Source organism: Phyllobates terribilis, unplaced genomic scaffold (assembly GCF_046119375.1).
Source record: "Phyllobates terribilis strain yellow unplaced genomic scaffold, ASM4611937v1 Scaffold_4__5_contigs__length_816908805, whole genome shotgun sequence".
In the NCBI taxonomy this organism is placed as follows: Eukaryota; Metazoa; Chordata; class Amphibia; order Anura; family Dendrobatidae; genus Phyllobates; species Phyllobates terribilis.
In genome coordinates this window covers 174,638,187-174,657,186 of record NW_027362764.1, presented here as the reverse complement: position 1 = coordinate 174,657,186, position 19,000 = coordinate 174,638,187, and the positions used below count along the sequence as shown (strand labels likewise).

The window sequence follows — 19,000 nt, the reverse complement described above, 5'->3', positions numbered from 1 at the left end:
TATTGTGTGCACGAGAACGTACTGTGGGGGCATCATACTTTCTGTGTTGGTCGCACTGCAGGGATACATGTAAGCGGCATCGTTCTGTGTTGGAACGTTAATGGACTTCACTTGGAGGAAAATTTCTGTATGGGCACATGTATAGGACTGGGTGAGGTTAGGAAAGTTGACGTAAAATAGAAACTTCTCTTTCAATGTTGGGAGGTTTTTTGAACTGTTCGTTGGTTTCCAATAGAGAGCAACAAGTCCTACTCTCTGGTCTGCATCCACAATGGCGCACTGCGCAGATAACACAAGCACGGTTCAGCTGTGTTTGATGGCTGGTTGCTGACAGATTAGGGATGGAAAACTGCAAAAAGTGCTCTATTGATGCATATGGCAGAAGATAATCATCTGACATTTTCATCAACAGACTTACATTTGTAGTTTCACATCCGTTGTTCTAACATGTTTTTTAACTTTAACTTTTTCATGTTTTAATCTACAAATAAATGTGATGTTTTAATGAATTTTGCGGTTGATGGATTTTCCACAGTTTTTCATAGCTCAGCCCTGCTTGTATCAGCTTTACAGTGCCTAGTTAGTACATGCTCCATTGTGCAGACAGAGCTGAGTCCTTGACAGTTGAGCTCTGCTGAAAACCAGCTAACAGAGAAATGATGTAACCTCACAGTTGCAGCTGTGTTGATGTAGATGTCGGCAGAAAAAATCCTTCAGGCGGAGCTGTGTACAGGATAAGACAGTGTACAGAAATATAGAATGTATTCTAATCATATATTAGCTTGATGATGTTCCAGATGTCTGTGGTGGATACAGTTGCACTGTGATAGTACTGTATCCAATTTATGGCAGAGCTATGCTATAGACCTGTGCTATTTTACATATTCATCAGTTAGCTGGCTTCCAGCACAGCTCTGAGTCATCAATTCAGAGATGTGGAGCTAGTCAGGGGCACACACCAGAGGACAGGAGGAGTCTGCAGCACTGAGGAGAAGCCGGGTGCTGTTGGGAAATTTAGTTTTAGCAGTGTAAAAATAGGACTATGTGAAGCTAAAAACATAGAGGGGCAGATGGAGGTTAAACAAAAGACACAAAGGTACAATATATAATCTTTATGTTGGACTTGATCTATAAATTAACAATAATTATCATTTACTGTGTTTTGTGGAAAATAATGTGATTGTGGGAATCACCCTTTAAAATGAGTAAAACATACTTAGAAGTAGTAAATCTTAAAAGAAAACTTTAGACTCCATCTCTTAAGGTGCATACAGGCGTCTTTTAGTTTACTTGGACTATAGTAATTGAGAATGGGTTGTCTGAGTAGTGGGTAACCCCATTAATCTAAACGCACTGTGTTAAACGACCACCAATTGGCAAGATGTTCACTGTACGATTAGTAATAGATCGTTTTGTGCACATAGGATGCCATTGTTCTTGGCAGCACAGGTGCTTTTTACCCAGGATGATTTTCTGCCGACCATAATGATGCTTTGGGTAGACCATTTCAGCAAAACACTCTTTCATCTGGTGATCGACAATCTGTTAACACTGCCCAATTATTGGAAAACGAGTGTAGATACACACAAGAAACATATTACGATACAGAAAGTTAACCCAACAAACCATTGAATTTGTGTAGTTAGGTGTCAAGTTAGACTTTTCTGGATAGCTTTCTGCATCGTGAAATCTTTGTAATTTTAAGAAATGCATTATCTGTATATACCTGTTCACTATTAATCTATTGTGTCTCTGTACTATGACATCACTGTATTTGTTGACCTGTGATGTGATGTCATTGTGTTCATTCTTAACATTCTAAATAAACTTTTGAATATGATTGGTTAACAAGTATTTTTAAGCATTGCTTTTTCAATGTTTTTTTTCTTTTTAACCGGTCGAAGCCTTTTAAAAATATTTCTTATTCGCTGGTCAAACCAAAAAGTGTGTCGATGTTTCAACATAGTGTTCTTGTCTTGAATTATTTCCACTTAGTTTACATCAATTCAAATACAAACATTGTCTTGTAAATTGTTTTCTGAAGGACGCCGTGCCTCTTCACACTTGCTACATGAATGATTAGATATTGAGTGGTAAGACACGTGGTATCTTTATAAGAATGAGATAAAAAAAATACACACAACGCTGTACTTCAGCAAAGACCATAAATTATTGCACAAACAATCTTTAAATGAATTAAGTTTGATTAATTTCCCAATTCTCTGAACACTAATATTTCTTAGATTTGAATTTATTATTCCAAAAATACCTATCCCTGCAGAACATGTGATGAGAGGGCAGTAAAACATTCTGACTGCCAGCAGTGATTATAGGAGATGTCTGGCTGAGAGTTAACAGAGGAGGAATACTTACTGGTAAGATCACACAGCAGACATCACATAGAGAACACCACTAGTGATGAGCGAGCATGCTCGCCACTGCTCGATACTCGCCCGAGCATCTCAGTAGTCGAGATGCTGGGAGCTCGCCGAGTACTTGCGCGATGCTCGGGCGGGAGCTCGGGTCCCCGTCCTGCATGTTTGGCACTATTTAGAGCACCAATCATGCAGGGATTGTCTGCCACTCACTGTAATGTCACAGCCATGGTGGTTGTGGCATTACAGTGATTGCCCAAATCGATGGGAACAGTGCTCACAGTGAAACATGAAAAGCCGGCAATTCATCAGCGGTATACATCAGTACCCGACAATTTAGAACAGAAAGAATAGAGCATCACACAAAGATTAGATAGATAGAAACATGTCAGTCACATATATAATAAGTACAGTGACAGTGTTGGTTACTGTACTTGTTATTTAGTGTTAAAATTAAGGATTTGTTAGAAAAAAAATAATAGTGTTTTCATGCACCCGTCTCTTTAAAAAAGCCGGCAATTCAGAAGCAGCATACATCGGTACCCGACAATTTAGAACAGAAAGAATAGAGCATCACACATAGATTAGATAAATAGAAACATGTCAGTCACATATATAATAAGTACAGTGACAGTGTTGGTTACTGTTCTTGTCATTTAGTGTTAAAATAAAGGATTTATTAAAAAAAAAATTGGCATGGGGTTCCCCGTAATTTTAGTCTCTAGCAGAGGTTAAGCAGATGGCTGGGGCAGATATTTGAAGCCTGGGAAGAGGGTAATACCCACGGAGCTTCCCAGGCTACTAATATGAGCCCCCAGCTGAATACCTAGTCTTTACTAGCTATTAAAATGGGGGACCCAAAAAAAAATGACGTGGGGTCCCCCCTATTTTAGTAGCTAGCAAAGGCTAGGCAGACAGCTGGGGGCTGATATTAATAGCCCAGGAAGGGTGCCATGAATATTTGCCCCCTCCCAGGCTAGAAACACCAGCGGTCAGCCGCCCCAGAAATGGCGCATCCATAGGATGCGCCAATTCTGGCACTTAGCCTCGCTCTTTCCACTGCCCTGTAGCGGTGTCAGTGGGGTAATAGGGCTGGGGTTGATGTCAGCTTATAATGCCAGCTGACATCAAGCCCAGGTTAGTAATGGAGAGGCGTCTATATGACACCCCGATGTATGCCTCTGATGAATTGCCGGCCGGCTTTTTTAAAGAGACAGGTGCATGAAAACACTATTATTTTTTTTTTTCTTAATAAATCCTTTATTTTAACACTAAATGACAAGTACAGTAACCAACACTGTCACTGTACTTAGAAACATGTCAGTCACATATATAATATCTATCTAATCTATGTGTGATGCTCTATTCTTTCTGTTCTAAATTGTCGGGTACCGGTGTATGCCACTGATGAATTGCCGGCCGGCTTTTTTAAAGAGACGGTGCATGAAAATCGGAGGGCCCTAGTGTGTTCCAAGTGCCCTGCTATGTTTTTCATGCACCCTCCAATATACCCTGCCTGCCTGTCTGCCTATATTTTGTGCCTGCCTACCTGACGTTTAATTGAGCACTGTTCGATTTGGGCAATTTTTGACCTTCTGCAGACCGCCGGGGGGGACAGCCAGAAAAATGCTCGAGTTTCCCATAGACTTACATTGGGCTCCTTGCTCGGGTCGAGCACCCGAGTATTCCAATGTGCTCGACTCGAGCTTCGAGCACCCGAGCATTTTAGTGCTCGCTCATCACTAAACACCACAGTCACGCGGAGCATGAGCATAAGCATTGACATGTTACTCTATAAAGAATTCCCCTACAGCTCACAATGTCAGTTCACTCATTGATTACTTGATCTGTTTTCACTAATATGCTGCCCATTTATCCTCTAGGGATGAGTGCCATAGCTAGACCACTTATTTCATTTAATAGATGGGATTCCAATAAATATATGTGGGCATTCAAGTTGCAATATACAATAATGGTTGTCCTTAGGATAATACATACAATGTATCATCTGTTCAGGACCTACTACCTAGCATCAACAAAACTGATTGGAGAATGATGCGTAACTGTGCGCCACGTACATATGTGCCACGTACTGCAGCTCAGCACACTCAGGAAAATCGGGCTCCATGCAGAATAATGGGCCCCACATAGTCCTCCATACAGTATAATGGCCCCACATAGTCCCCCATACAGAATAATGGGCCCACATAGTCCTCCAAGCAGAGTAATGGGCCCCACATAGTCCTCCAAGCAGAATAATGGGCCCCACATAGTCCTCCATACAGAATATTGGGCCCCACGTAATCCTCCATACAGAATAATGGGCCCCACATAGTCCCCCATACAGAATAATGGGCTCCACATAGTCCTCCATACAGAATAATTGGCCCCCATAGGCCTCCATACACAATAATGCCCCCCATAGTCCTCCATACAGAATAATGGGCCCCACATAGTCCTCCATAGAGAATAATGGTCCCCATATATCCCCCCATCCAGAAGAATGGACCCCACATAGTTCTCCATACTGAATAATGGGCCCCACATAGTCCTCCATACTGAATAATGGGCCCTACATAGTCCTCTATACTGAATAATGGGCCCCACATAGTCCTCCATACAGAATAATGCCCCCCCCCATAGTCCTCCATACAGAATAATGGCCCCCCATAGTCCTCCATACTGAATAATGGGCCCCACATAGTCCTCCATACAGAATAATGAGCCCCACATAGTCCTCCATACAGAATAATGAGCCCCACATAGTCCTCCTTACAGAATAATGAGTCCCACATAGTCCTCCATACAGTATAATGGGCCCACATAGTCCTCCATACAGAATAATGGGCCCCACATAGTCCTCCATACAGAATAATGGGCCCCACATAGTCCTCCATACAGAATAATGAGCCCCACATAGTCCTCCATACAGAATAATGAGCCCCACATAGTCCTCCATACAGAGTAATGGGCCCCACATAGTCCTCCATACAGAGTAATGGGCCCCACATAGTCCTCCATACAGAATAATGGGCCCCACATAGTCCTCCATACAGAATAATGAGCCCCACATAGTCCTCCATACAGAATAATGAGCCCCACATAGTCCTCCTTACCGAATAATGAGTCCCACAGAGTCCTCCATACAGAATAATGGGCCCACATAGTCCTCCATACAGAATAATGGGCCCCACATAGTCCTCCATACAGAATAATGGGCCCCACATAGTCCTCCATACAGAATAATGAGCCCCACATAGTCCTCCATACAGAATAATGGGCCCCACATAGTCCTCCATACAGAATAATGGCCCCACATAGTCCTCCATACAGAATAATGGCCCCACATAGGGTGTCGAGGGCCAAATAAAACCATCCTGTTTTTGTGACTGCAGACTTGTAGGCTAAGGCCAGACAGCCCCTTTAAGTACACAATATTATACTTTTATTATAATATTGGCCAATGACACATTTTGTTTGCGTGTGTGTACAAATATATTGTTATTGACCCATGATCATGACCTGTCCTTATATATGGTAGGTGTCTATCATTAGCTTCTCATTATGTATCATCTTTCATTTTGGATGAAGTTTTAGAGAGGCGTCCTGGAGTGCCACCTATCAAACTTATTATCTGTATCGCTTCTGCTTGCTTTTTCCATGTTCCTGCCTTTTTATTCTCAATGTATTACATTTTTCCCTTGATAATCAATGTCCTTTCCTAAGCTTGTTTGTAACACATTTCCATTTTTTATTGGCAGCTGTTTCTAAATGTTTTACCCCAAGACAGAAGCCAATGGATAAGTAAAACGGCAGAGTTAAGAGCGTGGTATAAAAAGATTAAGGAAATAGTAAGTGATATTTCCACTATTATCCAGCACTGCTTTGAAACAGTGTCTGATTGAGAGAATTGTAATGTTACCATATTTGTTTTATTTTAGCATATTACAAATCCAAGGAAAGCAGCCGGACAGCAGGACTTAATGATAAATAATCCATTGTCACAGGATGAGGGGGTAAGTAGACGTCAGTCTGAAGACTACTACAAGAAATGGATCCCGACACAATATTTCATATGAAGCATCAGTAAAACCTCTCATACAGTGATTGTGCAGAGAGCAATTGCCCTCACTGTACTGCCTCCCAAAATACTACTACTAATAATCTATATTTACAGGTGCATCTCACTAAACTAGAACATCATCAAAAAGTTAATTTATTTCAGTTTTTCAATACATAAAGTGAAACTCATATATTATATAGAGTCATTACACACAGAGTGATCTATTTCAAGTGTTTATTTCTGTTAATGTTGATGATTATGGCTTACAGCCAATGAAAATGGCCTTAGATGTGTGTTTTGGATCATTGGCATATTGGAAAAGTGCACGTCTACCAAGGGCATGGAGTTTTGGTAGCATATTCTCTTTCAACACAGATCAGTGTATCTGCGAATTCATGATACCATCAATGAAATGTAGCTCTCCGACACCAGCAGGACTCATGGAGCCCCACACAAGGACCCTGCCACCACCATGTTTCACTGTAGGCACCATGCATTTTTCTTTGTACTCCTCACCTTTGCAATGCCATACAGTTGTGAAGCCATCAGTTCCAAGAACATTTATCGTGGTCTCATCACTGCAGAGTAAAGAGCCCCGTAGTCTACATATTTTTCAGCATGGGCCCTGACAAATTGTAGGCAGACTTTTTTGTACATAGGCTTTAGAAGAGGCTTCCTTTGTGGACCATACACGCCATATTGTGTCATGGCAAACACTCAACTCAGTTTGGCTTTCTACTTCTGTAGATAACTACAGTAAACTGCCGTGTCAATTCTCTTCAACCCTTCTTGTCAGAAGACACTCTTGTTTACATCATATACAGTACACATGCTCCGACTAACATGAATTAAACCGAGTCAAGAGAACCATAGTGTAAAATAATACATTTTTGTTAGAAACCACTTAAAACAACTTAAAATTACAGAGTGCCCGGTAGGGTGGACACCTCTCTATCCATTTAAGTTAATGTATTACTGACATTTTCAATAGGTGGAAAACAAATGGAGTAGGGAGAGGGTATTTATTAACAATCAAGTTCCATCTTTGTTAAATTTTTAAATCACATTTACTACAACATTCTGACTGATAAGTAAAGCTCTGTTGATCTTCTTGTAGCCTTCACCTTTCTTGTGTAAATAAATTATTTTCTTTCTGGGGTCTTGTGACATTTCTCTTCTATGTGGTGTCATTGCTGACAGATTGGAATGGGCAGAGATTAAGTAACTTTTTATAGTTACCTGTTTAATGAATAATTAGATTTACCTGTGCTTGAATACTTACGTTTGCTAGTAAAAATTTCAATGGGGTGTACTAATTTTTTCAACATGGTCTTGAATTAATTTGCTTTTGAAAATTTACTTTTTTGGGTGTGCAAAATAACAAATCTTGTTTGCAATCCATGGCCAACATTTGTGGGAGTATTTTGTAGCATGGTATCCTTAAAAAAATGATTCTGAAAGGAAACTAAAGGTTTTCTGACAAATCTACACTCCCTGACAGAAGTTATGTCGCTTATCCATGTTATGTAAATAAAAGCTTATAACCTGACGTTAAATTCATCCATTGGTTTTATAAATTATTCTTTTGAAATCTGAAACCCGCCCAAATTTGGTTTAGGTTAAGAAAATAAATTGGCATCAATGCTGAAATATTGATCATTTAATGAACACAGAATGGTCAGATTTTGGCAAGACAAAAGTTTTGTCACCCACAGAAAGTAATGTGATATTCAAACAAATAATTATCTTAAAATACAAATATATGTTGCATAACATTGGTGAATGAAGTTGTGGTGCTATTAGAGTCATATTTAATATTTTGTGTGACTTCCATGAGCTTGAAGGACCGCATCCATGCGGTTCAACAATGATTCATACAATTTATTAATGAAGTCATCAGGAATAGCAGAGAATGCAGTCTTACATGCCTCCCAGAGGTCATCTAGATTCTTTGGTTTTGTCTTCCAAGCTTCCTCTTTCATCCTACCTCAAACATGCTCAATGATGTTCATGTCTGGTGACTGGGCTGGCCAGTCCTTGAGCACCTTGATCTTTTTTGCCTGGAGGAACTTTGTTGTAGAGATGGATGTATGAGATGGAGCACCATCCTGCTGCAGAATTTGACCCCTTTTATGATTTGGAATGTAAGAGATAGCTAATACTTCTTGATATTTTAGGCTATTGATATTGCCTTCCACCTTGCAAATGTTTCGCACACCCCCATACTGAATGTAACCCCAGACCATGATCTTTCCTTCACCAAATTTAACTGTTTTCTGGAATTTTGGATCCATATGGGCTCCAGTAGGTCTCCTGCAGTATTTGCGAGGACTGTGGTGTAATTCTACTGAAGATTCATCAGAGAAATCCACCTTCTGCCACTTTTCCAGCGTCCACCTGTTTAGCATGCTGTGGGACTTTGCAAATGCCACACGTTTTTTTATTTGCCTTTTGTTTATTGCTGGCTTCTGGGCACTGATTCAACCATGGAGGCAATTTCGAGACAGAATCCTACAAACTGTTCTAGTTGACACAGGGACTTGAGGTGACCAGGCCTGTTGTAGCTCTGCTGCAGTGGAAGAGGGACTTGCTTTGGATTATCTAACCAACAAACGTTCCTCCTGAGCAGTTGTCTTGCGGGGTCTGCCGGACCTGGACTTGTCAAACACATCTCCAGTCTCTTCAAATCTTTTTTTTAATTCTTTGTACTTGACGCTGAATCACATTAAAGGTGCCAGCCACCTCTGCAGTGGATCTAGTCTTCAGCCTCTTGATAATCAAGGGTTTGGTCGCAGGGTGGATTTTTGGCAGTCCAAGTTAAGGTGTGGGGTGCTGGGTTTCTTTTTATACACACCCACTAATTAATCGATCATTTACTGAGCACTGGTGAGGATGTAAACTAGGATTGGGTGCATTATATGACCAGGCGACAAAACTTTCGTCTTGCCAAAATCTGACCATTCTGTGTTCATTAAATGATCAATATTTCAGCATTGATGCCAATTTATTTTCTTAACCGAAACCAAATTTGTGAGGGTTTCAGCTTTCAAAAGAGTAATTTATAAAACCAATGGATGAATTTAACGTCAGGTTATAAGCTTTTATTTACATAACATGGATAAGCGACATAACTTCTGTCAGGGAGTGTATTGGGGTGTACTTATTTATGCTGAGCACTTTATTTCCTAATACTTAAAAACTTCCTGATGGTGTAAAGAAGTGGAGGGGGTTAATATCAATTATTTGTAATGCACTAGGGTAGAATAGAGAAGTAGTAGCTTTCTAGTTAGTGTTTTGCTGCAGCAAATGTATTATACACATAGCTTTTTAGCACGCACATTATGTTCACTCTGCAGCACACACATACACACAACACTGCTGTTTGCACACTCACCTCTACTTTATACACACACAACGCTGCTACATATACATAAAGCTCTCCTATATTCTCCTATTTACACACAGACACATCTGCTACATCAACATACACACAGCTCTTCTACATCGCCCCCACACTCATCCCATCCCTAACCCATCTCTTCAACCTATCACTTCTGGTACCTTCCCTGCTGCCTTCAAACATGCCACAATCACGCCCATCCTCAAAAAGCCATCCCACGACCCAACCACCTTGTCCAGCTACTGCCCCATATCGCTGCTCCCATTTGCCTCCAAACTCCTTGAGCAACACATTCACGCTGAATTTTCCTCTCCCTTCTCATCTAACTCTCTCTTCGACAACCGACAATCCAGCTTACGCACTCACCATTTCACTGAAACTGCCCTTACCAAAATTACTAATGACTTACTTACAGCCAAAGTTAACAGACAATTCTCTGTACTCCTTCTTCTTCACTTGTCCTCTGCTTTCGACACAGTTGACCACTGCCTCCTACTACAGATCCTCTCTTCCTTTGGCATCAAAAACCTTGCCCTAACCTGGATCTCCTCATACCTTTCTAAACGCACATTTAGTGTCTCCCACTCCCACACTACCTCCTCACCCCACCCCCTCTCTGTTGGAGTCCCTCAAGGCTCTGTCCTAGAACCCCAACTCTTCTCAATCTATACGCTTGGCCTGGGACAGCTGATAAAATCCCATGGCTTCCAGTACCATCTGTACGCTGATGACATCCAGATCTACCTCTCTGGCCCAGATGTCACCTCTCTGCTGTCCAGAATCCCAGCATGTCTAGCAGCCATATCCTCCTTCTTCTCCCACTTCCTCAAGCTCAATATGGACAAAACTGAACTCATCATCTTTCAGCAGCAGAAGGGAAGGAAGGGAGACACAAATCCTTTACTTAGTGGGTAGGCGGAGCCCCATAGGATAGTTCACCTCAGATTAGAAAAAGTGACGACCGGCCCCTCCAGTATAAAGGCTCCTCCTACTCCCATGTTCTCCAGTCTTTTATCTGAGGTCTCAGAGGATAGTCGCTGCCTCGGCAGCTCCTCAGAAGAGTTTGTTTTTTTTATATCCAGCGAGACCTGGACCCCCCGTGGTCTAGAGGTCTCAGGGGGTCTCGGCACTACTGAGACCCCTGACCCTCCCCTGGCGGCTTTGTGTACCCCTTGAGGAGGTCCCCACAGAAGCCTGCCGGCCCCGGGGGATACAGGGCGCTCCCTGGCGGACGCGCACACCACATCTGGGGGTCCCTGCGTGTTCCGCCGTAGGGGGGAGCAAAGGGCCACGGTGCCACACATCCCTGAGGATCTCTGTGGCGTTCAGCCGGGTAAGTGCTCTTTTGTATAAGAGCGTCTTAACTGCTGCGGCAGCAGCCGCCGTTTCTATAAGTGTGACTGCCTGTGTGTTTTTTGTCTATTGCAGACGCTGCCTTTACTGGGGGGAGCAGAGACGGAGGCCAGTAATGTTTATATGTGGCCCCACATTGCTTAGCTTCCTGCCATGTATCAGGCAGGAAGCTTTTTGTATAAGCGCACACTTTTTCTTTTCTTGCTTCCTGCCTTCATAGAGGCAGGAAGCTCTCTGTATAGCGCGGGCTCTGTCGTTGGGCGTGGCTTAGCGTCTCCTGGCTTCCTGCCGTCATGTCTCAGGCAGGAAGCTCTTGGTTTGGGCGCGCGCTGTGTCAGTCCCTGCTTCTCCGGCTTCCTTGTTCCATCGGGCACCTCCTGCACTCTGCTCCCCGTCCACCGCCACACACTCCGGAGGAGCGGTCGCCGCGGTATCGGTGAGTTCCCTCTGCCTTTGGCAGAGGTTCCCTGACAGCGTTTTTCACTTTGGCTAACCTGCTAGGGAGACATAGTGAGCGCTACCGCTTCTCTTTTGAAACTATTTACTTCGCTGACCTTAGTAGGCAGTGTAGTATTTTAGTTGCAGTGATATTAACCCCTTCTGAACAGAATGGTTCTTTAGGGTTGTTTTTTCTTTTCCTGGGGAAACACCTTGTGTTAAATTATTTGCTCTGCAGCTCTGGGGTAGCTCTTTCTAAGGGTGAGCTTTAACCCTTCAGAGCTTGAGGCATACAAAAAAAAAAAAAAAAAAAAGAAGAGTTTTGAAAACAGGCTGTGCAACTTTCACACTTTTATTTGCCATCCTTATTGTAACATCCTGGCATCTGGTGTGGGTGGCATGTCGGATCAGGGGCCTGGGAGTGCGGACCGCTCTCCTGATCCGTTCCAAGTTCGGTCGCACGCTTCTGATACACCCAGGCCTTCCACGACGTCAAGTTCGACCCTTAGTGATGTTAAGGTGGAAGCGCTCACTCGCTCCATTGATAGTCTTTCTAGCCTCCTGGGTCAGTGGGTGTCAGCCAGATCGCATCCGTCGCCACGAGGAAAAAAGCGCCGCAGGACTGTGGCACTATCTCCCTCGCACAGCACATCAGAGGTTTCGGTTTCACCAACGAGTTCGGTTGAGAAAATCTTTGATTCCGAAGAAGAGGATAGACGAGGTCACTCTATTTCACTTTCAGGCCGCGTAGATGTGCTTATTAAGGACATGCGGGAAGTGTTACAGCTGTCTGAAGAGCCGGCAAGACCGTCTAAAGTCTGCCCGGCTATATCAGGAAACGCGCCGTGCTCGTCCAACGTTGCCTGCGCATGAGGAACTTAACGAGGCAGTGGAGAAGGAGCGCCGGTGTCCGGATAAACGCTTCCAGGGGATGCGGTTTTTTGATGCTCTGTATCCCTGCGCTATGGAGATGGTCACTGATTGGGTTCCTTCTCCCGAGGTGGATATATCCCTGTCTCAGTTGAGCTAGTCCTCCTTGCTTCCGGTTAAAGGGAAAGCCAATCTTCAGGATCCTCTGGACAGGAGATCGGAGTCAGCGGCGAAATCCATCTATGAAGCCACAGGTCATGGTTTCCGAGCGGCCTTAGGGGCCATGTGGGCCGGTGAGGCTTCCCTGCGGTGGTTGGATCAGCTGCAAACGGCATGGCAAGAGGGGACTCCGCGTTCAGAAGTGGAAAGGCTTTTTCAGTTGATGGAAGAAGCCATGTGTTATGGCAGGGATGCAGTACTGGACACTACTTCAATTTTGTCCAAGGCTCAAGCTTCGGCCGTCACAGTTAGAAGAGCACTGTGGCTTAAGCAGTGGACCGGAGATACAGTATCCAAGCAAGGTTTGCTTAGTCTTGCATATAGGGGCGGTCAGCTTTTTGGTTCGGACCTTTCGGAGCTGATTGCCAAGGCCAAGGACAAGGATGTTTCCCTGCCTCTAAAGAAGGCAGCGGCATCCACATCTGGCATGTCAGGGCCCGGTAGAGGTCATCGGTCCTTTCGGACCAGGGGACGATTCGGTCAGCCTTCTTGGAGATCAGGTCGTCCTTCATCCTCCGGCAGATCCTCCCAGAAATCTCGTACTCCTTGGAAGCAACAGTCCTGTCAGGACAGACGGGAGGTTGACAAAAGATCCGCTAAGGCTAATTGACGCCAGGGATCCCCCCGAGGGTTCTCGGGTGGGAGGTCGTCTGCTACAATTCGGGTCAATTTGGGCATCCCACATATCGGACGCCTGGGTGACGCGGGTTATGTCGGCAGGCTATTTCATAGAGTTTCATTCTCCACCTCCAGACAGGTTTCGTCAGACGTGCATTCCATCCATGCCAAGGCTGGCTGCTGCACTGTTAAAGGAGGTCGACTCTCTCCTGCAGCAGGGTGTGGTGGTTCAGGTTCCTCCGGAAGACCAGGGAAGGGGTTTTTACTCCAACCTTTTTGTGGTCCCCAAAAAGGAGGACAAGTTTCGCCCGGTACTGGATCTCAGAGATTTGAACATTTACGTCCGAACACGGAAGTTCCGCATGGAGTCTCTCCGTTCGGTGATAGCGACCCTATCGCAGTACGATTTCTTGGTGTCTATCGACATCCCGACGCCTATTTGCATATCCCTATCGGCAGGGCTCACCAGCGTTTTTTGCGTTTCGCCATAGGTCAAACCCATTACCAGTTTGTGGCCCTACCATTCGTTGTTGGCATCGGCACCCAGGGTTTTTACAAAGGTTCTGGCTCCTCTCATGGCGCTTCTTCGAAGACAAGGGGTTACGATCCTTCCCTACCTGGACGACCTGTTCATAGTGTCGCCCACAGCGGAGGAGGCCATAACAGCTCGCGACCTCTCCCTTCAGTACCTGATGGACTTCGGGTGGCTGATCAATTGGAAGAAGTCGTCATTGGAACCAGCGCAGTCCATTCTGTTCCTGGGGATGCATTTCGATACAGTTCGGGCAGTTGTGTCTCTGCCTCCTGTCAAACAGGCGAACCTTCGGTTTCTGGTCCAGGCTATGAGGTCGGCGTTGTCAATGTCCCTTCGGGAATGCATGCGCCTTCTGGGTCAAATGGTGGCAGCTATGGAAGCAGTACCGTTTGCACAATTTCATTCCCGGGATCTCCAAATTCTTATTCTGACACATTGGGATCGATCTCTGACTTCTCTGGATCGCTCGGTCGTTATCTCCCGCAGGGTACGAGAGTCTCTTGGATGGTGGTTACGTCCAGAGACTCTATCCCTGGGGAAATCCTTCCTTCTCCCGAGGTGGTCGGTGATTACCACCGACGCCAGCCTGACTGGTTGGGGGGGAGTTTGGAATGACCTCTGGGTTCAGGGGGTCTGGTCGTCAGAGGAGTCGTCTCTCCCGATCAACATTTTGGAGTTGAGAGCGATATTTCTCTGCCTCCAACATTGGACGGTCCTTTTGAACGGTCTACCGGTCCGGATTCAGTCGGACAATGCGACGGCGGTCGCGTATATCAACCATCAGGGCGGGACGAGAAGTTCCAGACTCATGATGGAGGTCTCTCGGATCTTGGTTTGGGCCGAGTCCAGGATTCCAGCAATCTCTGTGATCCACATCCCAGGTGTGCTGAATATCTCGGCGGACTTCCTCAGTCGCGAGCAGGTGGATCCTGGGGAATGGAGTCTCCATCCAGATGTTTTTTCTCTGCTGTGTTCCCGTTGGGGGACTCCTCAGGTGGACTTGATGGCGTCCAGGCTGAATGCCAGGGTTCCAACGTTCATGTCCAGGTACAGGGATCCGGAGGCTGTGGCGGTAGATGCTCTAGTAGCCCCGTGGGACCAGTTCGAGCTGGTCTATGTATTTCCGCCGATATCCTTACTTCCTCTGGTAATCCGACGGATCAAACTCGAACAAGTATCGGTAATCTTGGTAGCACCGGATTGGCCACGAAGAGCGTGGTATTCGACGCTGGTATCTCTTCGAGCTGCGCTTCCGTTTCCACTACCCCTTCGCTCGGACTTGTTAAGCCAGGGGCCCATTCGTCATCCGGACCTGAGGTCACTTTGTTTGACGGCGTGGCTCTTGAGACCGAGATCCTGACCCGTCGCGGATTTTCGCCCGAGGTCATTGCTACCTTGCGGGCAGCCAGGGGTCCAGCTACAACTAGGATTTATCACAGAACTTGGGAATCTTTCTATTCATGGTGTTCTGGATCTTCAAGAAACCCGAGGGTTTTTTCCATCCCCAACTTCTTGGCTTTTTTGCAATATAGTTTGGCCAGGGGTCTAGCGTTTAGTACTGTGCGGGGTCAGGTATCTGCACTTTCCACACTTTTTAGAAGGGCTATTGCCTCACGCAGGGATGTGCGTTCTTTTTTTCGCGGAGTCGCACCTCAGTTTCCGCCGCGGAGGGCAGTTGTGGCTCCGTGGCGGCTTAATCTAGTCCTGGAAGCCCTTCAGCATAGGCCTTTTGAGCCTATGGATTATGCTAGACTTTCGTTACTTTCTTGGAAGGTGGCCTTCTTGGTGGCAGTCACCTCTTTGAGAAGGGTGTCGGAGTTGGCGGCACTATCTTGCTCGCCTCCTTTTCTGGAATTCCTTCCGGATCGCGTGGTGCTTCGTACCCGTGAAGATTTTTTACCTAAGGTAGTGTCACAATTCCACATTAATCAGGACATTGTGTTGCCTTCTCTTTGTCCAAAACCTAAGAATCCAAGGGAGCGGGCCTTGCACTCGTTGGACTTAGTGCGGGCATTGAAGTTCTATCGTACAATCACACAAGGTTTTCGGAAGTCGAACTCTCTTTTTGTGATTCCGGCTGGTCGTCGGCGTGGTCAACGTGCTTCCAAGGACACGATAGCTCGGTGGATCCGTTCGGCTATCCTGGAAGCGTACCGGCTCAAGGGCGAGCCTTGTCCGGTTAAAGTTCAAGCTCATTCCACGAGAGCCATTGGCTCATCGTGGGCTTTTCGTCAGGGGGCCTCGGCAGCGCAGCTCTGCCGGGCGGCCACCTGGCGCTCCGTTCACACCTTTACTAAGTTTTATAAAGTGGACGTGAGTGCTTCCGCTGATGCGGCCTTGGGGCGTAGGGTCCTGCAGGCGGCGGTAGTTTAAGTTATCTCTTTATTGTTTATTTTTTTCTTTGTTCAGCGCGGTTTGCACTCTTGCCTAAGTTGTTGGGGTGTTGGAGATTCTGCCACTATTTCCCACCCTTAAGTGAGGTACTGCTTTAGGACGTCCCACTAAGTAATGGATTTGTGTCTCCCTTCCTTCCCTTCTGCTGCTGAAAGTCGGATTTTGGTAAGAACTTACCTGTAAAATCCTTTTCAGTGAAGGAAGGAAGGGAGACACAGCATGGCAGAAGTGTTTTTTTTGTGTTTCTAGATGCAGCGCGTCTCCTTCCTGATGACGATCATCTGGACTGGGTTTAGCGCTCTACGGCTCTCCTTCCAGTATCGCCAGCTCTGCACAGTTGTCAGGTCCAGTGAGGTATGCCTAGGACTGTGTGTTTCTATTACATAACCTGTTTTCTCTCATTTCTGAACTTTCAGAAGGGGATGTGTTGTTCTGCTGGTGTTGTCTGCTCTTCCTTAGCTTGTGTACGGACTGGAGAACATGGGAGTAGGAGGAGCCTTTATACTGGAGGAGCCGGTCGTCACTTTTTCTAATCTGAGGTGAACTATCCTATGGGGCTCCGCCTACCCACTAAGTAATGGATTTGTGTCTCCCTTCCTTCCTTCGCTGAAAAGGATTCTACAGGTAAGTTCTTCCTTCCTTCGCTGAAAAGGATTTTACAGGTAAGTTCTTACCAAAATCCGACTTTCCCCATCTCACATATCTTCCCCACCTGACCTTTCTATCACAATAAATGACATCACACTTTCCCCTGTATCGGCAATCCGCTGCCTCGGAGTAACCCTTGACTTTGCCCTGTCCTTTAAACCCCACATCCAATCTCTTGCCACCTCCTGTCACCTCCAGCTCAAAAATATTTCCAGAATCCGTGCTTTCCTCAACCCTCAATCTACTGAACTGCTTGTGTATGACCTCATCATCTCTGCCTCGACTACTGCAACATCCTCCTCTGTGGCCTTCCTGCTAACACTCTCGCACCCCTCCTGTCCATCCTTAACTCTGCTGCGCGACTATTTAATCTCTCGCCTCGCTACTCCTCAGCTGCCCCCCTTTGCAAATCCCTTCATTGGCTCCCAATTGCCCAGCGTATCCAGTTCAAACTACTAACACTGACCTACAAAGCCATTCATAACCTCTCTTCTCCGTACATCTTTGAACTAATCTCCCAATACATTCCCTTACGCAATCTCCAGTCCTCCCAAGACCTCCTTCTCTTCTCCACACTTATTCGTTCCTCGCCCAATCTCCTCCAAGATTTCTCCCGAATATCCCTCATCCTATGGAATTCTGTGACTCAATGCGCCCGAATATCCGCCACACTTGGATCCTTCAGACAGAACCTGTAAACCCATTTCTTCAAACAAGCTTACAGCCTGCCATGACCTTGCCTGCTGCCACCTCAACAACACCAGAGCTACTGCAACCCCCCAACCTACTGTCTCCTTCCCCGTTCCTGTAGAATGTAAGCCCGCAAGGGCAGGGTCCTCTTCCCTCTGTACCAGTCTATCATTGTTAGTTTGTTTACTGTAAGTGATATCTGTATTTGGTACGTAACCCCTACTTATGTACAGCACCATGGAATCAATGGCGCTATATAAATAAATAATAATCACCACTGAGATATGCTACATTAGCACTCACACACAGCTCTGCTGCATCAGCACACCTACCTCTGCAGCACACTGTGTATACACTACCACATGCTGAAGTTCCTTACAGGTATGTGACTGATAACATGGCCTGAAAGGTCCATCACCTTATCAGATCCCGCATCATCTGTGCAGCTTTAGTGATGTGTAAGTACTGTTACCTTCCTCTCCCGCCCTGTACTCAGATAGATCAGTATGCACAGTTCTTGCAGAGATAACGTAGGATGCTGTGTCAGCACTTTCCTCCATTATAGGCGGCTGTATCTGGAGTGTAAGGGCCCCGTCACACTAAGCGATGCAGCAGCGATCCCGACAACGATACGACCTGTCAGGGATCGTTTCTGCATCGCTAATACATCGCTGGTGAGCTGTCAAACAGGCAGGCTCACCAGCGATCAGGGGAGCAGCGATATCGTGGAAAGAATCGTTCCACGATGTCCTGCTCCCGTTACCAGCCTGCTGCAAGCAGGAGCAGGCTGGTAACTATGGTAAACATCGGGTTACTAAGTGCGCGTGTGCCCCTAGTAACCCGCTGTTTACCATGGATACCACTCTGCTACGGTGCGCGGGAGCCTCCGTGCACCGTAGCAGAGTGGTATCCATGGTAAACAGCGGGTTACTAAGTGCGCGCGTGCCCCTAGTAACCCGATGTTTACCATAGTTACCAGCCAGATCGTTGGTCCCGCTGGTCACACACAGCGATGTGTGCTGGCCAGCGGGAGGCCAACGACCAAAAAATGGTCCAGGACATTTTGCAACGATCAGCGACCTCACAGCAGGGGCCTGATCGTTGCAAAGTGTCACACACAGCGACATCGCTGGTGAGGTCGCTGGTGAGTCACCAAAACCGTGACTCAGCAGCGATATCGCTAGCGATATCGCTATGTGAGACGGGGGCTTAAGATACATTTTTTTTTAAGCAAGTTTTTTTCCTTGTTAAAAAGTGCATCTTGTATTCCAAAAAATAAAGTAAACTGCTTCTCATTGGGGATCCCTACTGATTTCGAGAATGGGGCTCTGCAGAGTCCTGTTTTGTATGGAGTTTAGGGTCGCATGCTCGTCTTCTGCTCCATTTATTGTATATAG

The 19,000-nt window shown here is 45.7% G+C and overlaps 1 protein-coding gene across 6 annotated transcripts in view; it reads left to right on the top strand.

The window, feature by feature from the left end:
* TBC1D5 (TBC1 domain family member 5) overlaps positions 1-19,000 on the top strand; it is a 741,959-nt gene that overhangs the window by 386,944 nt on the left and 336,015 nt on the right. For all 6 annotated transcript variants that reach the window (XM_073677953.1, XM_073677948.1, XM_073677951.1 and 3 more), the window contains 2 exons: positions 6,137-6,226; positions 6,317-6,391. In XM_073677953.1, coding sequence (XP_073534054.1) covers positions 6,137-6,226; positions 6,317-6,391 — 165 coding nt within the window. The remainder of the gene's footprint in view (positions 1-6,136; positions 6,227-6,316; positions 6,392-19,000) is intronic.